Source organism: Arabidopsis lyrata (assembly GCF_000004255.2).
Source record: "Arabidopsis lyrata subsp. lyrata unplaced genomic scaffold ARALYscaffold_3, whole genome shotgun sequence".
NCBI classification, from domain to species: Eukaryota; Viridiplantae; Streptophyta; class Magnoliopsida; order Brassicales; family Brassicaceae; genus Arabidopsis; species Arabidopsis lyrata.
This window is the reverse complement of record NW_003302553.1, coordinates 7,098,253-7,119,341: the sequence shown is the minus strand read 5'-3', so window position 1 is coordinate 7,119,341 and position 21,089 is coordinate 7,098,253. Positions and strand designations below refer to the sequence as shown.

The window sequence follows — 21,089 nt, the reverse complement described above, 5'->3', positions numbered from 1 at the left end:
AACTGGTCAAAGAGAAAATGTAAAGAAACAAAACTGATAAATTCATAATAAGCAATGTGAGATCCATAACATAAGAAATTTTTTTCAAGAAAAGAATCTCCGACAAAATCATTTAGGATAAAAGACGCTTCTTCTACAGGTAAACTCAAGATTCAATCGCAAAAAAGTTCAAAACCAAATCACTTCTTCGACTTCTTCTTCGTTACCCTGAAAAGAAAACAAAATCCCAACATCACCGCCTAGTTCAAACTTCAATCCCCAAAACCGAACAAAGGAAAGAAACAAGAACAGGTTTCTTACTCTGCTTGTTGAGGTACTGGCGCAGCAGCAGGAGTTGTTGTCTCTCCACCTCCAGGTCCCTAAAATTGCCATAAGTACTATTAATGAGTGTATGCCAAAACTAATATGACAGAGAGACATAATTGGCCTATAAATTTCTCACCTGAGCTAATCTCTCCTCTCTTCTGGCAAACTTTCTCTCCCTGCTAGCCTTGTTCTTAATACGCTTAGCCTCAAACTGGTCAGAGAGTGTCTTCTCTCTGGCCTTCTCAGCCTTCATCTTGTGGATACTCTCCATAAGCACACGCTTGTTCTTGAACACATTACCCTTCACTTTCATGTACATGTCATGGTACATGTGCCTATCAATCTTCTTTGACTCACGGTACTTGCTCAAGAAACGCCTCAACACCCTCATTCTCCTCATCCAAAGAATCTTGGTTGGTAGCCTTGCCTCTCTTGTACCCTTTCTCTTACCTAAAAAAACATTGAAGAGGTACAAAAGAAAATGTTCACTAAACCAGTAATAATCAAAGAAAGACAAGATATTTCAAGCAGGAAATCTCATTTGGCCTTTTACCGTATCCAGAGTGACGACCCTTTCGCTTGGCCTCGTTCAAAGCCCTGGCACGAGAACGTGAGTGGATCTTGGTAGGCTTCCTGATAATGAAACCATCCTTCACAAGCTTCCTAATGTTCTGCCCTGTTTCACATAATCCAAAAATGTATTAAGAACAGTATCAACACCACTGTGAAATTAACATTCCAATGGATCCCAAAAGAAAAATGCATGAATCTAGCTGGCTAATCTATGTTTGTAAACAGAGACATTACAAATTTCATTTGCATAACAATTTCTATGAAACTTAAGGCAGAATCTTACTACTACATAAGGCCTAAACACTGAGAAATGCATTCATATATGTGACTAGAAACTCAAACGAATTCTTAATTTATCACAGTACAGTGTAGAAACGACCTTTTACTATCACTTCATCAATGAGCTATAAGTTTCTAATCACTCTTAAAAACAAAGTTTCTATGAAACACAATCTATAACACCAATCAAGCTCTGATAAAGTAATCGGAGAGATATAAAAATCAAAGTCTTACGGGAATTGGCCATAGAGATATCGCCAGATTCATTGGGATCGAGCCAAACTTTTCCCTTCCCGCATTTCATTACGGATGCGGCGAGCCGCTTCTGGAGCTTCAGCGACACCATTGCTTCTCACCGTCTTCCTTCTCCTCTCCGCCTCTCTGCGTTAGGGTTTTTTGTTAGGGCAAAAAAACAAAAGGACCAAAATCTTTAGGGTTTTTGGGTCTTATTCTGTTCCAGTCCAATTTCGTCAAGACCCACTACACAGAAATGTGTGGCTATGTGTGGCTAATTCGGCCTGTTCCTTTTGTATATGGGCCTATTATATGTTTGATTTGTGAAAACTGACAAGTACAAACATACATTTTATCAAATATGAAAGGGACAATTTTAAAAAGCTTATTATGTAGTAGTATTTTACAAGGTGGTTTGAAATACAGAATTCAATATTTATGATATAAACTATTGTCTAAGATATAAATCTATGATTATTAAGTTAAAAAAAAAAATTACACCGAAAATGATTGTCATCATGGTTTTTCTATTTTTTAAAAGGAATAATGAGTTGGAGACATTTACAATACATACACATAACATTATTATACATTTACAATACCTATGCATTGACGATAAATATATATATATACATATAATACGCACACGGATTACATTATTTGTTTGCAAGTCAAATAAATGCGAATCATTTTAGATATAACTAGGATCGGACCCGCGGTCCACCGCGGGAGAATATTGGTTTACATACGTTGCGTTTAATATTGTGTGTGTTTTTTAGTAGAACGAATCGTGTGGTATACTTATAAATATTCATAATAACGAATTGTAGAGAAAATGTAAAATTGTTTATAAATATACTCATCGTATTAATTATGATTTACAAAATAGAATTTTGTGTTTTAAAATTCTAAAATTAGACGATTCATGGGAATTAAAGCAGTCAAAATAGGTAAAACACCGCGGGTCGAGCCCACATCATCTCACTATGGGGCAGATTTGGGAAAATATATTAAACCCGCAAATAAGCGGGCCACATGGATTAATTCGCAGTGGGTCATAGGTTTAATCGGTTTTCATCTGCGGGTTGGCGGATCAGCCCGCATATTAGTATTTATTGATAAAATTATAATTTATTTAACATGTGGTAATTTAAACAAACTTTTAATAGTATTTTTATTTATTTTTTTATTTTAGTAGTATTTAAATTTTGGTTACTTTAAAATTATTTAAACAAAATTCATGGACAATCCCGCAAATCCGCATACATTCGCAGGACGGGTTTGTATTTCATATATGCTACCCGCGGGTCGTGCGGACCGACTAACTACAAGTCAAAATATTTTTTGTCTATCGCAAAACGGACTTAACGGGACGAATCAACTCGCTTTGACAGTTCTAATGGGAATATTATGTAGTCATAAAACAAAATGAAGTTTGGACATAGTAATAATAGAATATGTATCTTATTTGTTAGATGAGAGATTGAAAGATGAAGTATAATGATTAAAAATTAATTATTATTTTTCATGATTCACAAAATTTAATAAATACTTATCATCTTGTTGAATAATTCTAAAATCATATTCAATAAATCTTTATAAATTGAAAATTAAACTTCTTTGGTAAGCTATAGGTATGAAAATATCATAATTTCGATTTAATCTAATTAAATTAAAATTAGTTACATGGATTTCATATCTATTTAATTTACACGACCAAAATAAAAATATCTATTTAATTTACACGACCAAAATAAAAATATCAATTTAATTTATAAAACAGATGGGTTATTTGTGATAAATATTCTAGAAATCTTTAGAAGCAAATAAAATATCTTTTAATTAATGATAATTGGTTAAAATGAGCGAAATTAATGACAAAAACGTTGATTGTTATGGAATTAGTCCCAAAAATATATGAACAAATTTATTATACGTAATTAATATATAATATTGTTCGGAATATGCTTTTATTATTAGTTACCATAAGTACAATCAGATTTTATTTGATTTCCATAAATATTTGATTTTATTTCGATTTTTCATTATTAATTCGAATTTATATTCCAAAAAAAATTCAAAGATCCGATTTCAAAATTTCGGGTCAATTTTCTGATTTTAACCCGACCCATTTTTATTTGTACTTCTCTTTTAATAGTATAAAGATTCCTAGTGGGGAGAAAAAGGATAAAGTTTATGACTGCTTGAGAAAAGTAACCACACAGAGATGGTCAAATTGTCGACTACGATTTCTTGACCACATAACACAGCAAATTTTTTTACATAAGAATTTGTTTCAAACATAATGTCATGTTTGAATTTCTATTATACAAGAGAACTAACATATTACATAAGTTCCCTTACTCTAGCTATTTGAATAACATCACTGTGATACCAAATAAAAGTGGCCTTTTTCCATATATTGTTAATAATTGATCAGCATATATATATGTTACTAACTAAATAGTAGATACCAAATATTCGCAAGGACGACTTATATAATTAGCATCTGGTTTCATAATATTGAAGGCTGAATATATATAGATTGAGCGAACAAATTACATTAGTATTAACCATCCACAATTCTTTTGAAGTATATATGATTGTCCTAACCGTGAATATCAGGATTCTATTATTTTGTGTCTATGTTTTCATATTGTTATAACAACATGAAGTAAAGACAAATTTTAAAAACCAATCGAGATTTATTATGCTTATCTACATGTGATTAAGAGTAAAGAGCATGATTATCCATAGTGTTTCAGAAATAAATCTTAAGAATATTTAAGTAATATATTTGTAAAATATGGATCTTAACTATGTTTTTGTTGCTTAGCTAAGAACTTCTCTTAACAATAATAGCTTAATTGGGATTTAATTTTAATCATTTATTGCTAAGATCCAGCTTAAGATTTTCTTAATTTTAATCATTTATGACACTCATCATTAGAGTTTGGTTCTCTGAACTTGGGTAATTAAACAATCACATCGAATAGATGTGATTATTACTAATTAAATTACTAATGATTCTCTAAAACGTCAAAGAAATAGACAATATCGCGAAACAAATAGATTCTGTCAATCTTCGAAACATTGTAGGGACCCACTTTAATTCTTATCATTAGACCAACTAGGCTTTAGAGGTTCATGCATCTACATTTTTTCATCACATGATGCATGTAACGTACAATATTTACATTTGGGAAACGATAGCTAGGCCTAGGGATAGAGTTTTACAGTTGAAACGTTAACGTACAATATTTACAAAATATAAAACGTTAACAAATTAATTAAATGACATGGTAGTTATTGGTAGAAAGAGTAATTTAAACAATTGAATCCTTTAATTATAATTTTTTATTTTATTGTTTAAGCTATGGTATAGATTAAAATACAATGAATCATACAATTAAAAACAAATTACTTCTTCAAGTTCCAAATTTGATCTCATTGGTAAGTTTTTTTTTTTTTGTCCCGAATTTCATTTGTTAAGGATGGGGTTAACATTTTTTTTTTTTTTTGTTAAAATCAAGATATGTCAGAATTCCAATTTTCCATAGAGACCAAACGGATCAGACCTTTTCCATAAATATTGCACGTAAAGTAATGAAAAAGAAATACTCATAAATCATCATCATATAACCTTTTTCATAGACATACAAGAATTATATGTGTATATGAATAGAGAAAGGCTGCTAATTCTGTCTCTTCCTACTATACACACCTTTTTTTAAGAATAGAGAAAGGCTGCTAATTCTTACCCTAGAATTATTCCACCTAATAATAACAACCCCTATGAAAAACAAAGAAAAAATCGAAACCCCATTGTCATATATTTCCATTTGTTTCAGGAATCAGGACTACCACAAAGTAGTTAAAAAGTTATAAATACTTATTACATTACAAATCTTATTTACACATGTAAGTTTTTTCCATTACAGAAAATAATAATTCCACAATTAAACCGTAATATAACGCTCCATTATTTGGTCACATTTTGAACTCCACACGGTCCACAACAGACATCATCAGCAGTCCAATGTAACGGTAAAAACCTTAAAAAGTAACGGCGGTTACATATATTACAAACTTTATTTGATTTTGTTTTTAGTTATTAGACTATTTTTTTTTATTCATACGACGCGATGACATCATCAAGCATCCACATATCCACCTCGGAGACGGACTCATCGAGTTGACTCGGTTTCTCCGCCGTGGTACCGTCCAGCTCAAGGAACGACTCCAAACTTGATATCTGCTGTTTCAGATCGTAATCAGGTTCAAATTCGTAACTCAGGTTCTGAAACTCTTCCACATTTCCGAATCCAACGCACTCCACCGGGAAACTCGGCAGACTTAATTCGCTCTCGCTCTGAGAGGCAACGCAGACCTTCTTCGCCGGAGGCTGATCAGTTGATCGTGAAGGTGGCGACGGCGAAGTAGAAGTAGTAGGAGGAGGATGATGATGCAGATCTGGGAAGTTGAGCTTGGCTTTATCACCACGGATCTGCTTCGCCGCCACGTCATAAGCCATGGCGGCTTCCTCCGCCGTGTTGAACGTACCAAGCCAAACTCTGACACCTTTGCGTGGATCTCGAATCTCAGCCGCCCATTTTCCCCATGGTCGCTTACGTATCCCTCTATAAACATTCTTCCTCTTCCTCCGTTTCTCCGTCGCCGGCTCTGTTGCCTGCTCCTTCGCTGGCTCCTCTTGCACGTTAACTTCAAAATTTTCATCGGATTCCCCAAAGTTCAAAATTACAGTTTTGACCCCACAGCTAATTAAAATAATCATAATAAATGACATTACCAAAACCAAATAATTTTTTTTTCATCTTCCCGTCAGTTCCAGAAATATAATTTATCCTTTTCATTTGTCCTAATATGATTATGTGGAGAGATCGAGAGTAGTACGTACCTTGGTTGGTGGGATGAAGTTTGGAGGTGGAATAGAAACCCCAGAAGTCGTCGGCGGCGGAAGCATCGAGCTCTGACCAGAGTTCTTCCGCCGTGAGTTTACGGCCCTTGGCCTTGGTGACGAGAGGGGTAAAATCGGAAATAATAGCACCGCCACACATTTTCTCTGTTTGTTGCTGTGGGTTTCTTTCAAGAGGAAGTTTGCTACGGTGGTGGTGAAATGCCTTTATAGGCAAAATAAATGTTGTATGGTATATAATAAAGTCGGAGTGAAATGAATACTTTATATTATAATAATTTCTAATATTATTTTTATGTTCCTTAATACATGACGGTTACAACGATTTTAAGGCTAATCCACATAACGACAAAATTATAAGCCTTTTTTGGCTCGCTCTCAAAACAAAACGTACGATAATGTGATTAGTTTAATAATCGGTATTTGGAGTGTTGCGTCCACGAGCGTCTGGTAATTAATGCTTTCAATTATAAATACACGTAATGGAGTATTCCAGTCCCTTTCTGAATCCAAATACTTTAATCTGGCAAAAAAATAATACTAATGTACGGTTGATTGAAGGAGATGGAGAATTTGGAGATTAGACTGAGACTTTTGTATTAGTTGAGCTATTACAAACAATATTTGAGTTAAGCGAAAATATATTTTGTTATAAACGAAAAAAAGGTAAGAGAAATTGGAAACACCTAATATCTATTCAAAAAAAGCTAAGCTCCTAGAAATTAGAAAAAAAAAAAAAAAAAACAAGCTCCTAGTAGATGCTAGATAGTTGACAAAAAATGGAATCTCATAGATAGGCTAGAAAAAACAAACCAAGTAAGAAGTACTCACGTTCATCACGCAGACGCAGGCAGCGTATCAAAGTAAGGTTCTCGTTTTGCGAGTTACGGCCATCTTTGGCATTTCATAAAACATCGACTGTTCAAACATTTCATGATAAAACTCAAAAAAAAAATTAGTGTAAAAGAAAATCAACAACATCGTCCAAAAAATACATTCATCACTCACTTACTACAGAAGCTGACCCATTAACCAATAAAACTCACAAAAAAATACACACACGCATGGTCCATGGATGAGAAAGGAAACGGTATTGGGCAAAGTAACGAGAAGGATTATAAATATTTGAAGGGTTTTTGTTTTTTTTTTCTTTGAAAAGTATCGGTATATATGAAGGATCAACCAGCCATTTTGGTTAGGCGGTGAACAGTGCTTCTAGCAATTCTATTCCCGGGATCGATCTTTAGAACCATCCTTAGGTCTTCAGCTCCGAGTTTGTATTTCTCCATGCTCTCATATAAGAGTGCTCGTTGAACCAGAATGGTCACATTCTTCTTGTCGTGATCAAGTACCTGCAATCACGTTTTCAAAGTGAAAAAACAAAAAACAACTGTGAAGCATAACTGCCAATCCGATTAAGAACTTAAGATGTGTGAAAATTTCTAGAACAAGTTTTGCAGATGTTGGTTTTGTTCTGAGTCTACCAGAAACCATCAGTTCTGGTAAGTTTTTCTACAAAGCAAGACTCTAAAACTTCTATACTTCCACAGTATTTCACTATTTCTAACTCGTAATCCATCTTCAGATTCCATAAGAACCTAAATCTCAAATTGTCAAGTTTCATATACTTGAAAGCTCTTATCAGTATCAATTCCATCAAGAGTCCTTAACCCCGTAGCTAATTTTAATACATCTACAACTAGAGAGTTCGTATACGGATGAAACTAAGGATCTGAGATGAGAGTCATATGAACCATGATGCATCCAAAGAAAAATGTGCCTTTCTTAACATACCTTTGTGCAATCGGCCACAGCCTTCTTATACTCTCCAACTTCTTTGTAACACGAAGCCCTTGTTGAAAGAACCTCGGCTGATCCAGCTTCATCACCAGCTCTATCCATAAGAATCACAGCCCAAGAGAGCCACTTTATGGCATCAGCATACTGACCTTGTCTCTGGTTATCAATGCCCTTGCTCTTAGCTGATGTAGCTGATACACCAGGTGGAGGTGGTGGCAAACCATCAAGCTCGGTGGTGGAACCAGCCCCACCGTCAAAGCTTTCAAATCCCCAATCTTCAGTCTGTGGTGTAGCCGCTGCAGCTGTGGGTTTGGAACTAGAGAACATTCCTAATGGATCATCGTTTGCACTTGAAGATTGAGGACCACTTGGTTGCACACAAAAATCAACGTTTGAAGCATTGAAGCCACCGCCTGATGAGAATGTGTTTGATTTCGAAGCCTGGAATTCCCAAAGTCGTTGTTTTGAGTGGTTGATCCCGCAAAACCGCTACTGTTAACGTTCGACACTCCTTGAAAATTCCCAAAAGCATCACTCTGTGCATTGTTGTTAACCTTTCCTGTTTTGATTCCAGAATTGATGCTTCCTGATGGTTTTGATCCGAAACCAACCAAAGAACCAAATGGATCACTGTTCGAAGAAAGACCAGACCCACTCAGATTGCCCCCAGACATATTTTTCATTGAAGGACCACCAAGATTTGGACTACTATTAGCATTAACACCAGAATTCATACCACCGGAGCTCTTGTAACCACCAGAAAATCCACTCGGATTACTGCTATAACCCATACCACCACCAGGTTTCATCGAATTACCAGATTTGGGCAACGAATCAGCAAAATTCCCCATAGAATAAGGACTCTTACTCGAACCTGAAGCCGAAACAGGCGGTGCATTCTTCAACGGCACGTTTCTACTAGATTTACCTTGACCTATCGCAGAACCCACCAGATCTCCAAACAAACTAGGATCCTTATTCACAATCCCAATCCCCGAACCCGATCCCGAAGCTGAACCCCAAGTCTTACCATGAATATCACCCACCATTGAAGTCGGTCCACTTCCGATCTCGGATCGGATCGTACTCTGCTTCGGTGCAGGTTGATGCGTCCACGACGGCTTACCAGGCTGCCACGCAGGTCTCGGCTGCGAATTCGAGCTTGTATAGGAAGATGTTTGGCTCTTCTGACCATTAAGAGGTCTACCTTGGCTCGATCCGAGTCCCAGATCGAAATCGAAGCTATTGATCGGTCCCGATGATCTCTTCCCGAAGTTGGAATTCATGATTTCTCCTCAAAAGCAAAGTTGATTCCAGAAGATGGAAACAGATAAATGCGCGATGGATTAGATGATACTAATAACGCAGATTTGGGTAGAGGAAATAGAGCTTGATCCGTCGTCAAGAACCGACCGTCAGAGATTCTTCGAATCCACCAGCGATCTAGAGATCTCTCTTTTAGCGATGTTGTCCAGAGCCAACGAAGGGGAAAAACAAAATGAAACTTCACAAAAAGGCCCCTCTTGTTTAAGTTTCTATTCAATTCACCCCCAGATTTTACCATTGCGCATTAGTGAATTGTTTTTTTTTTTGTTTTTTTTCAAACATTACTAAATTCATATTAATACTCAAGAACACCTGGTGAGTTTTAAAACAGGTTTAGTTAGACTCGGTTTGAGTTAAATGATTATATTAATCTCATAAAAATGACAAGTAATTATTTACAAATAATTTGTGTTCAATAAAATGAGGGTAATTTAGGTAGTTATTGGCATAAATTACATTATTACCTTAAAACGACAACTAATTTAAAACAAAAAAAAACTCTAAAACGACAACTATTCAAAAACGGAGGGAGTATTAATACTCAAGAACACCTGGTGAGTTTTAAAACAGGTTTAGTTAGACTCGGTTTGAGTTAAATGAGTTAACCGGAAATTGAGCTGGAGAAAACCAAAACACAAAAGTCTACGACATCGTTTAAGTCGTCTTCTTCAATATCAAGTGTGCTGAGAGTTAGTAAGTTAGTTACTCCAACCGTTTTTAACTGAAATCAACTTAGAGTCGCCGAGTCTTAAACCTCTGTATATAAAGCGACTGTGTGAGAAATAGGATTACGAGTCAATTATTTCTTTTGGGATTCTTGGGTTACAGAGATAGTGGAGACGAATTTAGTTGCTTTTTCGTTTCGTGTTCGCACACATCGATTCACAGAGAGATTGAGAGATGAGAGAGTATTCACTCGGCGATTTCATTCACTGAATCGAGGTTCTAATCGGTTGAAGAATCTAAAGTTGGCGACGGAATTGCAGAAGATACAGATCCATGGGGGTCAGCGATTAAGTCCGTCGTGTTTGCTTCAAGGTAACTTGTGTCATGTAGAAGGCATTTGCTATGATGTGTGAAGATTTCTTGAAGTTTTTGGTGAATCAATTTCTACGATCATTTCTTCGGGCTGGTGCAGAATTTGGCGAGTTCAGGGCTGGTATAGAATCAGGTTTCTTGCTACGTCGGAATCTTAGGAATCATGGCTAACAATCTTCGGAACGAGATAGATCCAGGTTCTTCTTCCTTTTCTTCCTTCTTTTATTGTTTGACAAAATTTAGGCTGTATTTATCCTACTGGGTCTGTGACTCTGTTCTCTGTCTCGTAATATGATTTGTTTTGCATCTCTGTACTTAGTCGATTGTTTAATGTCATCATTAAGCTTGAGGTCTCTGAATAGGGTTATCTCTCTTTGTCACTTATTTGCTCAGATCTTGAGGAGATCTTTGAACGGTCAGAACACGAATGGTTGAATCAGGGGGATATACATAATATACTTGCTAAACGTGAAGACTTACCTACCTCTACCGTACCCATCCAATTCCCTGAACACGGGTTATTCCTTTTTAACATTGATGAGCAGCTCGTGCTAGATACTATTCAGTGGGACATGACCAAGTCTAAGGTATGGCATGGTCAATACAGCATCCGGTATAAAGTTAACCAGTGCTTTTTAGTTGCCATTGACGAGGGAGTCAGCACCACCTATGAAAGACGAGCCTACAAATGTGAAGATCGGTAAGTAATATCTGTAAAGTCTTTCTTTTTTTTCTTTTTGTTTTACTAAACGTGTGTTGGTCAATGTAGCTATGGGTCATATAGATTGGTACACTATAGAACCTATTTCATGAGCGAAAATGATTCAGAAGATGAGAACAGTGGGGATGATACAGAGGATTCATATGGTGAAAACATGGGAGAAAATGAAACCAGTGATGATCGATGAATCTGGCGGAGATGATGATAGCGATGAATCTGGCGGAGATGATGATAGCAGCGATGATGATGATAGCGATGAATCTGGCGGAGATGATGATAGCAGCGATGAATCTGGCGGAGATGATGATAGCGATGAATCTGGCGGAGATGATGATATAGAAGCTAATGGAGATGCTCTTCCTCTTGCTAATGGTTTTTGTTAAGGCCAGATTAGGTGACAAAGAAAGCTGCAGGATCTCCAGCAAAGCTAGGGGGGTAGTTAGAATAATACATGTCAGCACATTTAGCAGAATGTTGTTTCCCCAAGTTAGTTGTTTCAATTAAACTCTAAAACGATTCTGTAACAACTTGGTCTATCAAATTGAATTCATGCAAAGTTGCAGACGGTGATTCCATGAAAAAATATCTTATAGCAACTACCTCAACTGCTAAATGTTGAAGGGAAATTCTGAATTCAAACAGTTGGAAATTCAACATCACAGCTAAAATTACTTGCAAGTGACACACAAGTTCTTATTATTAAAAACTCAACTTGGTATAATGAAAAGAGTTTTTACATCTCAAAATTCAACTCTTTATTTGCAATAACAAAATCTGTTGGTCAAGATGGAAATTCTTACCTGAGATTGTAATAGTCCTTTTCAGGCCTTGTCACACAACAAGGGTTTATGTTCAAAAATGTCATACCGGCAAAACACAAGTCCATCCCTCCAATAAAGCATACATGATGATCTACGATGATGAGCTTTTATGGTGAGACATGCAGAGGTAGAAACCAATTTCTACTAAATTTTTGTGGTCAGGTCAGGTATGCTTAGCTTTGTCCTCCAACAAGTTATTAGTCTGGAAAAATAGAGTAAATCTCCAAGACCAATCAACTATACAAGAGGTTAAAGATGAGCTGAGAGAGTAGAGATACCCTTTCCTTTCAGCTGATTAGCAATGCTAAAGAAAGCTTCCAAGGAAAAATATAGACTTTTAGGGGCAAAGGCAATTCAAGATGCCTTCATATGTTTCAAAGACATGTTGGAAGAGCCATCGAGATCATATACATTATCTTGATTAACTATCCATTAGATATAGAAGGATGAACAGAGTAAAGAAAGCATAGGCCATGTTGAGAAACCAACAATTGTCAATCTCAAAATTATTAACCCAAGACGAGAAAAGAAAAACAGTAAACAACGTGAATATATTAGGGTTGCCTCGTGGTGAAGCTTGCTAGATTTGCGTTGAGCTTGGAACGTAAGAGCACACAAGTGAGGCACAAGATGGCACTGTAGATTCTCCAAGATCCACCTTTTTGAAATACCCCTTCTTTCCAATGATGTAAGCTATGTTGCGAGTTAATTTAGATCTGAATCTATCTTTATCAAGAACCATGGCGACCTTTTTCTTCTGGTCAACAAAGAAACTCCCAGCGTTAATGTCAAACTGAAAACCAGTGAGTGGTTTCATATCAACCGCTAAGAAAACCTTCCTCCACGACACTGCATTGGGCTCAATCTTGCTACTAATCCATATCTTCACGGTAGATGCATAACATGGCTGAAATAACACTGCAAGTTGCTTATCTCTAACACTAGATAGAGTCACAGTATCTTCAACAAAAGAGTGAAAAGGCAGAGGCAGACGCGGTCCAAACCTCTCCCTTGTAAAATCAAAACAGAGTAAGAAATCAGCCATATCTGATACCACTCTTCCGAGTGGGAATATTGGAAGCTTCTCTTGAGCAAACCAGTAAGTATTCCCCTTGAGAGACAAGCCACGGTGATAATACTCTATTTCCCAGTCAGGAGGGACATCAACAACCTTCCATGAATCAGAGTTTAAGTCGTAGATTTCAAACTCACGAATTAGGTACGGTGGGTTGTCGCCCTCGTAATTATCCATAAATCTCAAGATTTTGTAGCTACGACACGAATTTTTCTTCTCTTCATATCCTAAAGCGTACCTGTCCAATCTGTGGTAAGAATTTCTAGGTTGGATCCACCTAGTTTGCCCAGAGTAAGGGTTCCAAACCACAAGCCTAGATATGTCTTTGGTGATGCATAACAATAAACCGTGGCAGTGAAAGATTTTAGATATATCGACACGATCTTCAACGTCTAGGCTAATAAGTTTACCTATACGCTCTATAGATGGATTGAGGAGATTGACGCTGAATAAATAAACCCTATATTGAATCATCATGATCACCTGAAACTCCTTCGTCTGCTTCTTCTTCGCTGCTGATATTGCTCCACGCAGGTGCTTCTTTCTAAAGCTCCGATCTTTCGATAAACTATTCCAATTTTTGCAAGTAAATCGCACTGCTCTCATAGATGTCACCGGAAGCCTAGAGAGCACCTCCTCTGTCAAATCCCGTGGAAGATCCGAAATCTTAGTCATTGTTTCCAATCGAATCTCTAATTAATTTACTCCATCTGCTTCATCATCATCAGGATATATACTTCCGCTTCCGACCAAAGTACACACACATAAGTGGGGTTTGATTGGTAATAAGTTCAAGACTTTTTGATTGGGCTTTAAAGTAAAGGCTCAAGGCCTGTTAAAGTCTCGCTACAGTTGTTAAATCATAAATGATTCTTTCAAATAAATGACACGATTTAAAAGAAGGTGGATTACGTGGCAATTTCTGAATACTTTAGTTGGATAGTGATGTCACAAAATTAATTAAGCCCAAATGAATTAGGCCCAATAGTAACACTATTTGCATTTGATGAGGAGCGGGAAAATCTAGACAAGTCAAAATAATTCGTATCACTCTTTCCCCAAACTCTCTCAATCTCTCTCTCTCACAGTTCCTTTCTATCTTCACTAATCACTTGAATTCTTCGTGTTACATCTCACAATCCCTTCGCCTCCCAGCAAAATTTCTCAAATTTCACCAAAAAACCTGAGATTTCTTTGGAAATTTCTCTTTTTGTCAAGATCACAATTTACAGTTTTTAGGGTTTCAGCTTTTTCTTTTTGGGGGTTTGGGATTGGGGTTATGAATTATCCAATCTCTCCATACAGAAGCTTAAATTCCGTGAGCCTCCACCGAGAATGACGAGTCACGGTGGCGGTGGAGTCCGCGGCGAGAGGATTCATACGGTACAGCCGGAGAGAGATTTGGTGGCTAATTGGGAAGTGGATTTGTCGGAGAAGCTAGAAGAGTACCTCCTCAAAATTTGTTCCGGAGAAATCACTGGGAATGAAGAAGATGAGCAAATTCCTGTGAATTTCGCTGAAGGTATGTGGGTTTTGCTTCAATTTCAGAACTTTCTCGTGAAATTTCATATCATTCGATTTTAGGGTCATTGAAAATTGGGTTAATGTGTTTTCCCATGGATTCTGTAGCTGCTTTGCTGCTTCAGGGTTCGGTTCAGGTTTATAGCAAGAAAGTGGAGTACTTGTACAATTTAGTTCTACGTACGTTGGAGTTTCTATCGAAGCAAAGGTTTGTCCTTTGGATTCCCTGTTTTTTCCTTAGTGAAATTGAACTACTTGTGTTAGATACTCCAAGCATCTCAGGGTTTAGGGGCTAACTTTGATTCCATCTATCTTTATGTGTATGGGTTTTGTTTTGTGTTCACAAATGAAGAAAATTTATACTTTCTGATTTCATGTAATTTTAGTTTTGGTGCTGCTGTGTTTAAGCTGTTACTTTCTGATTTCTGATTTCAGGGTTTAGCTGCTGTGTTTAAGCTGTTACTTTCTGATTTCATGTAATTTTAGTTTTGGTCACCTTGCTAGTTGCTACTCACTTGGAAATTTGCTTCCTTTTCCTTATGCAACTCGTGGAGAAAATATGTACTCTAAAACCCCAATCATTATGACCATGTATCTTTATCAAACAAAGGCTGTGATTATCACAATATTGCCAAGACTTTGCATTAAAAAGTTAACAAAGGTTCTCTGATTAGTCAATTGTTCTTGTTATTTTCAAACAGAGACCAGGAACAGTCCAAAGGTACATCAAACGAGGCTGAGGCAAGCTCCTCACGTCAGGTTGATGAAGAAGAAAATGATCTCTTCTGGAATGTAGATGACATCCCAGGTAGAGAAATTTCTGAAATTTGACATTTTATCCTTGTGCTACTCTATAGAGCAGGTTTCTAATCCAGCTATTGTTGTTATAATACAGTGGACACAAAGAATAGATTGGACAGTTCGGTTGGCGGAGATACTTGTCCAAGTCAATTTGTTAAGCCTCCGGCGAATCTAGTTGTTCTTGAAGGTGACTGTTTGGATACTAGTGGTGACGGAGGAGAATTGGAATCCTATCTGGTATAGCATGTTCTTCCATCTCTTAGAGCATTGAGAAACAGAAAGAGCATGGGGCTTGAACTCCGTTTTAACTTTCCTGTCTTGCAGTTGGCAACTACACATCTCTACCGGGATTTTATTCTATTAGACCCATGTGATGCTGTAGCGGTGAATGAATTCTTAGGTGATGACTATGCTGGTAAAGGAAAGAACAATGCTCACAGAGGTAGCTCAGTTCGTAAAAGTTTTCACTCATCTGTGGGACGTTCTGGAGGTAGTGCTCGTAAGTCATCTGTGGGAAAGAATCAGGGCACCAATGTCAACTTGTCCCCAATAGGTGGGAATGGTCCCAATGTTCAAAATTGTGACCAAGGGTCTCAGCCTCCTGTTTTTGGAGATAATGATCATGGTTTTGACATGGATAATGAATATGGAGGAACCATGGATTTTAGTGATACAGATGCTGATGAAGATGATCCGTGGAAGCCACTGAATCCCTATGAACCAGGGAAGTTGAAAGTGAAGCCTTTCAAAAAAGGTTGGGAAATGGCTATTGTTTTCTTGATTAATGTCTGAAGCTATATCTTTCCATTTGCGCCTTACTTCTAGTTGATGTTCTACTTTATTCCATGAGCAGTAAAAAATTTCAAAAAGATTGGCTGGAGCATTACCAAGGACCATATGACTTCCATGTTCCCTCTCGCTAGACCAGACGGTCCCATCAGTTCGGAGCTTATTGGAATTTGGAAGATGCGCGGTTGTGCTAGTAAAGGCGAGCAAGAATCACAAGACATTCCCTATTACGAGAAGGTCTGTGTTTCTCTATACCTTTCATATTATATTGAATATCACAAAAAAACAAAAAAAAAAAAAAAAACTGATAGTTATGATGTCAGCTTCGAGAGATGCTTGTGAATGGAGGAAACCAACCTTGTGGTGCTAACGGCAATTACAAGGACAATGATAAGGATAACCATGATGAAGCCAATAATGGTGACTTCCATGATTGTGGAGAGCATGATGGTGATGATGCAGAACATCCCTTCATGGATGAAGATGTTCTCAATATGGTGAGTAGTTTCACTAATTGATCTATTTTGGTCAAAATATATGAAACCCTTATCCGCTCATTTGAACTTAATGCAGAATGATGGTGGAGCTGCTGAGTTTCACAACTATGATGGATTTGAAAACGGCGAATCAAATTGTCAAGAAAGCTTGGAAGATCTCTGCCGCTCACACCTGGTAACTACATTGGTTTGATTTTATACACTGGAAGTACAGTTGTTCCAATTTTCAGTCGACCGCGTAAGGTTTTTGCTCTGTTTTCCTATGGAAGCTCAAATGTTTGGTTTTTATTTTGTAGGATGCTCTTCTCGCTAACATAGCTAAAAGTGAGAAGCAAACAGATCTGGCTGCTCGGGTTTCAACGTGGAAACAGAAAATTGAGCAAAACCTAGAAGAACAAGTAATATTGTTTCTCCTAGTTTCTGAGACCATTCATTCATTTAAAGTCAAGAGATCTGATGTATTTTTTATATCCACTGGTTTTTGTTTTTCTATGATCAGGAGCTACACCCTCCTTTTGACATTCAAGAATATGGAGAAAGGATTATTAACAAACTGACAGTTGAAGAGAGCGGAAACGTCGAGACCTTTACCGATCTTATGAAAGACCAAGAAAAGCACGAGGTAGCTCGGGCCTTCTCTGCGCTTCTCCAGTTGGTAAGTCACGGTGGAAAACAATTATGTCTGTTACCAAACAAGAGCTCAACATTTAAATTATGATTTGCACAGGTGAACAATGGAGACGTTGATCTGGAAAAACCTGGGAACTCCACAAACGAACCAATGTGTTATACAGCGGTTAAACCTTTCAGTGTTCGGTTGCTCAAAGATCATAATAGAAAGAATGAGAACAGTGCGATGCAGTTACCCCAGAAACGAGCTAAGTCTCCAGTAACCAAAGGCAAATCTCACGAGTCACCACCACCAAAGAAGCCAAACACATGTTCTGTCTCAAGCCAGACTCGGAAAGTCTCGCTAAAGATCTCAAAGATCAACAGTGTTGGCACGAGATGGACACCAAACAGTAAGAAGAGACGAAAGGGTCGATGTGAAGATGTAGCTGAGGTAACTGAAATTTCTTCAATCGGAAAGTCTTTGGGGAAATTGTGACTACTCAAATTAGATTGTTTAGTTAGGTCAGACAGTTACGAAACTCTGTTATTGTCATTTGTGTAAGTTATAATGAAGGCATTGCCAGAAGAAGTAGCATATGTTGTAATAACAATGAAAATTCCACTTTTAGAGGGTCTTTTAATATATTAGAAAGAGTGCTTGTGGAAATTTTGAAGAATTCGGATGTTATAGTATTGTTCATAAAATGATGTTCTGTATCTCAAGAGAACCAAATCAAGAACTTGGCAATGCCTTATGTTCATAGATATCTCTTACATAAGTAGATGCCTAGTGCGACATATTTCAACTTGTAACTATATCTTATGTCAGTTTCATTTTATCTGTCCACTTGCTCATCTATTTTCGTTAGTTTATCACATGTTTGTGGACTCATCCACTTATGAAAAATAATTTTCAGCGAGAAAAATAATTCTTAGAAAGAATGATAAAGATAAATGTATATACATGGTACAAAATAAGAAGAGACATAAAACGTTGCATATAAAAGTATAAAAAGCAAGAAACATTCCAAATCAGTCTATGACTGTATCTACAGGTTAATTCCTTATTTCGACACTGTTTTTGGACTTTTGGGTCTTTGGGAAAGCAACAAAAGACTTTTGCGGTCATCTAATTGACAATGGAAAGTTCCTGGAAAGTGTACTCTCTTTATTTTTTTTGTCTTCTACTTGTATGAGTTAGCAACATATACATCTACCTAAATTGCCCTTCATTTACGTCTTTATATTGTAGCTTTACCCACCTAAATTGCCCTTCATTAACGAAACTTATATGTTTTTTTTTCTAATTGATAAAACAAATTGATGATTGGAGTTGGAGATAATGCGAGTTGGTAACTTGTTACTCCATTTTGTTGGATACATGAAGTAGTTGGTATTTAAAATATCACGTTGTGGTGTGGTTAGGAAGCATAAGACTTGGTCCACTAACGCGTAAAAATCAAGAGTGATATATTTCAATACATTTTATATATCAAACAGACCCAAATGAATGGACAAAAAACTAAAAATAATGATATAGATTTGAAGCGAAAGAATAAAAAGATGAAGAAAATTTATTCTTCTGGATTCTACTGAATTTTTACCAGTCAAAAAGAAATGAGAATAAAAAAAATTCTGCTGAAAATTACAAAAAGTAAAAGAAAACAGAGAAATACTTCTCTCTTTAATATGTGAGAAGAAACATTTCTTCTAAATTAACTTCTGAACTTTTCTTCTCATTTCTACTAAAGTATTCTAACTTTTATATCAGACCCATTGTTAAAGAGTCAAAACTCGGAAGTCGTAGTCGGGTTGAGCACGGACTCACATGGAATCGGTGGAAACTACTATCTGTGTTGCATGTTTATCTTAATTTATCATACAAATTATATACTGTCCGATCAAACATGATGACAGTATGATACATTACGTTCGATATCACTAGTAGTATTATTAAGAATGCTTACAATAATATATGTGTCACAGACTCAGAATCCTATTATCAAAGGTTGGATTAATCTTAAAGGAAATAGCTAATTGTGTTTCATAATTAACTATGTTTTGAAGCACGCCCAGTTTAATTTATTTAAAACAATATTTAATAAGATGATCACAAATTACAGTTCTATATTTAAAATGATTATCATCCCTCAAAATAAAAATTGAGGAGAGGTAAATTGGTAAAATAAAAGAAAAACTTATGCAAAGTCTTTTATCACAATTATGACCATTGGATTGTTATTACAGAAAGAGTCTGTAGAAATTAGAAAATTAAAAAAAGAATTATGGAAAAATAAATGGAAAATGATTCAATATGTAGATGACTGACTTTGTACATCGTCAAACAAATCTACCTAATCTATCTAATCTAATCATAATAAACGGTAAATATCGATTCGCTGGAAGCTCAGATTACGCCACGTGTCCACGGGCGCTGAAATCAACACATAGACAGAAGCCTGTTGAGATGAAAATCAAACCAATCAGACACCACCACGTGGCATGTCACCTACTCTCTTCTCCTCCCTGCTCGATATCTGACTCGGTCATCTGTATCCGGCAACTCAACGACGGAGATACCGGCGGAGCTCCGGCGATAGGAGACGAAGCGCTTCTTCTATCTCTACTCAACATCCGAGTAAAAGATAACATCCGACTCATCGGCGATCTAAACGACTGACTCGCCGGCGAGTCTCTCCGAGTCAACTCGTCTTCGAACTCGCTGAAATTCCTCCTCGGAACCTCAATCGCCGCCGGTTTTCTCCCGGAATCTTCCGTCGGCATCGGAGAAGATCCAGATCCATGTGGTTCATCCCTCAATCCAGAGCTAGAACCCGGTTCAATTGCAGAAACCGGATCAGAACCAATCGCAATCACAACTTCCCCCTCCGTCGTCGCCTCCATTAATTCAATTCCGGCGAGAGGCTCAACGAGAGAGCGACAAAGAGGACAAGTGGAATGAGAATGAAACCACATATCAATACAATCAACATGAAAAGTATGTTTACAATTGGGCAAAACCCGACCCGATTCGCTCTCTTCAAATTCCGACAAACAAACGGCGCATTCGATCGGATCTTTATGAGTCTCATCGGAGAAAGTGAAAACGGGTAGAGATTTAATGACGTTTGGATCAAGTCCACGTGAAGCAACGACGGAAGTGGCGGCGGTGGAAGGATCAGCGGTGAAGAAAACCATCGTAGCGCGACGGTTACGGCTACGACGACGGAGATGACGCCTACGAGCACGGAGGAGATACCAACGAGCGTAAAGATGGAGGAAGACCATTAAAATGACGACGAAGAAGAGGATTACTATAGCGCTTAGCATGATTTTGCCGCTCATGGCGTAGGTTTTAGAACCGGAGATGTTGTCTTCGGGTCTGTTAAACGGAATCGGATCCGGGTCGTTGGTGTTCATGGTGGAGAGTGAGAGATTCAGAGAGATTGAGAGAGATAGAAAGAGAGTCAACTGGTGAAGAAAGAAGAAGAAGATGATGAAAGATTTGGTTTTGAAGTAATGGACGAGACAGAGAGGTTCGTGAGAAAGTGCAGAGAGAGTCTAATTATTGTTGGCAAGTTTGGCAAGACGACGCCAACGTTGACGCGCGAGTTTTCTCTTTGACTATTCTGCCCTTCTTCTACACTTTTTTTTTTTTTTTTTGGCAAACTATTTACTATTTGTAGTTTGAAAAATCCAAGGGAAAAATGGTGATCATGCCAAGCAAAGATACAAAAGACCACATATGTAATCTCAGGAA

The 21,089-nt window shown here is 37.2% G+C and overlaps 7 protein-coding genes across 7 annotated transcripts; 2 read left to right on the top strand and 5 right to left on the bottom strand.

The window, feature by feature from the left end:
• Positions 1 to 20: 20 nt before the first annotated feature.
• Positions 21 to 1,638, bottom strand: LOC9319092 (60S ribosomal protein L19-2). Its single transcript, XM_002882980.2, has 5 exons — positions 1,393 to 1,638; positions 860 to 982; positions 443 to 756; positions 301 to 359; positions 21 to 207 (listed from the first exon to the last, which is right to left on the bottom strand). Exons 1-5 carry the CDS (start codon positions 1,502 to 1,504, stop codon positions 180 to 182), a joined length of 636 nt encoding a protein of 211 aa, XP_002883026.2. The 5' UTR covers positions 1,505 to 1,638; the 3' UTR covers positions 21 to 179.
• A 3,689-nt stretch (positions 1,639 to 5,327) lies between these two features.
• Positions 5,328 to 6,711, bottom strand: LOC9319091 (ethylene-responsive transcription factor RAP2-3). Its single transcript, XM_002882979.2, has 2 exons — positions 6,311 to 6,711; positions 5,328 to 6,114 (listed from the first exon to the last, which is right to left on the bottom strand). The coding sequence occupies exons 1-2, from the start codon at positions 6,468 to 6,470 to the stop codon at positions 5,522 to 5,524; spliced, it is 753 nt and encodes a 250-aa protein (XP_002883025.1). The 5' UTR covers positions 6,471 to 6,711; the 3' UTR covers positions 5,328 to 5,521.
• A 536-nt stretch (positions 6,712 to 7,247) lies between these two features.
• On the bottom strand, positions 7,248 to 9,630 carry LOC9319090 (dermokine). Its single transcript, XM_021033479.1, is given in 3 exon segments — positions 7,248 to 7,680; positions 8,123 to 8,577; positions 8,580 to 9,630. Coding segments are annotated over 3 exon segments (1,464 nt in total). The 5' UTR covers positions 9,415 to 9,630; the 3' UTR covers positions 7,248 to 7,506.
• Positions 9,631 to 10,035: 405 nt separating this feature from the next.
• LOC110230468 (pheromone-processing carboxypeptidase KEX1) lies at positions 10,036 to 12,345 on the top strand. Its single transcript, XM_021033588.1, has 4 exons — positions 10,036 to 10,689; positions 10,886 to 11,192; positions 11,262 to 11,386; positions 11,439 to 12,345. Exons 1-4 carry the CDS (start codon positions 10,656 to 10,658, stop codon positions 11,594 to 11,596), a joined length of 624 nt encoding a protein of 207 aa, XP_020889247.1. The 5' UTR covers positions 10,036 to 10,655; the 3' UTR covers positions 11,597 to 12,345.
• Positions 12,346 to 12,446: 101 nt separating this feature from the next.
• On the bottom strand, positions 12,447 to 13,842 carry LOC9321231 (F-box/kelch-repeat protein At3g16740). Its single transcript, XM_021033508.1, has one exon. The coding sequence runs from the start codon at positions 13,782 to 13,784 to the stop codon at positions 12,615 to 12,617; it is 1,170 nt and encodes a 389-aa protein (XP_020889167.1). The 5' UTR covers positions 13,785 to 13,842; the 3' UTR covers positions 12,447 to 12,614.
• A 168-nt stretch (positions 13,843 to 14,010) lies between these two features.
• LOC9319089 (condensin-2 complex subunit H2) lies at positions 14,011 to 18,046 on the top strand. The gene is made up of 11 exons (XM_002885118.2): positions 14,011 to 14,631; positions 14,739 to 14,838; positions 15,332 to 15,438; positions 15,526 to 15,668; positions 15,756 to 16,185; positions 16,285 to 16,457; positions 16,544 to 16,717; positions 16,794 to 16,892; positions 17,014 to 17,115; positions 17,217 to 17,372; positions 17,445 to 18,046. Exons 1-11 carry the CDS (start codon positions 14,445 to 14,447, stop codon positions 17,823 to 17,825), a joined length of 2,052 nt encoding a protein of 683 aa, XP_002885164.1. The 5' UTR covers positions 14,011 to 14,444; the 3' UTR covers positions 17,826 to 18,046.
• A 1,469-nt stretch (positions 18,047 to 19,515) lies between these two features.
• Positions 19,516 to 20,923, bottom strand: LOC9321230 (RING-H2 finger protein ATL2). Its single transcript, XM_021033539.1, has one exon. It carries the CDS (start codon positions 20,747 to 20,749, stop codon positions 19,835 to 19,837), a length of 915 nt encoding a protein of 304 aa, XP_020889198.1. The 5' UTR covers positions 20,750 to 20,923; the 3' UTR covers positions 19,516 to 19,834.
• Positions 20,924 to 21,089: the final 166 nt, after the last annotated feature.

Excerpts from the sequence above, each read along its gene's own strand:
- LOC9319092 (XM_002882980.2), bottom strand. The coding sequence starts at position 1,504 with ATGGTGTCGCTGAAGCTCCAGAAGCGGCTCGCCGCATCCGTAATGAAA. Across the intron at positions 983-1,392 it reads TATCTCTATGGCCAATTCCC|GGCAGAACATTAGGAAGCTT; the intron begins GTAAGACTTTGA and ends TATGTGAAACAG. Across the intron at positions 360-442 it reads GAGAGGAGAGATTAGCTCAG|GGACCTGGAGGTGGAGAGAC; the intron begins GTGAGAAATTTA and ends TGGCAATTTTAG.
- LOC9319091 (XM_002882979.2), bottom strand. The coding sequence starts at position 6,470 with ATGTGTGGCGGTGCTATTATTTCCGATTTTACCCCTCTCGTCACCAAG. Across the intron at positions 6,115-6,310 it reads ACTTCATCCCACCAACCAAG|TTAACGTGCAAGAGGAGCCA; the intron begins GTACGTACTACT and ends AAAATTTTGAAG.
- LOC110230468 (XM_021033588.1), top strand. The coding sequence starts at position 10,656 with ATGGCTAACAATCTTCGGAACGAGATAGATCCAG. Across the intron at positions 10,690-10,885 it reads TCGGAACGAGATAGATCCAG|ATCTTGAGGAGATCTTTGAA; the intron begins GTTCTTCTTCCT and ends TTATTTGCTCAG. Across the intron at positions 11,193-11,261 it reads GCCTACAAATGTGAAGATCG|CTATGGGTCATATAGATTGG; the intron begins GTAAGTAATATC and ends TGGTCAATGTAG.
- LOC9321231 (XM_021033508.1), bottom strand. The coding sequence starts at position 13,784 with ATGACTAAGATTTCGGATCTTCCACGGGATTTGACAGAGGAGGTGCTC.
- LOC9319089 (XM_002885118.2), top strand. The coding sequence starts at position 14,445 with ATGACGAGTCACGGTGGCGGTGGAGTCCGCGGCGAGAGGATTCATACG. Across the intron at positions 15,439-15,525 it reads GAATGTAGATGACATCCCAG|TGGACACAAAGAATAGATTG; the intron begins GTAGAGAAATTT and ends GTTATAATACAG. Across the intron at positions 16,186-16,284 it reads AGTGAAGCCTTTCAAAAAAG|TAAAAAATTTCAAAAAGATT; the intron begins GTTGGGAAATGG and ends TTCCATGAGCAG.
- LOC9321230 (XM_021033539.1), bottom strand. The coding sequence starts at position 20,749 with ATGAACACCAACGACCCGGATCCGATTCCGTTTAACAGACCCGAAGAC.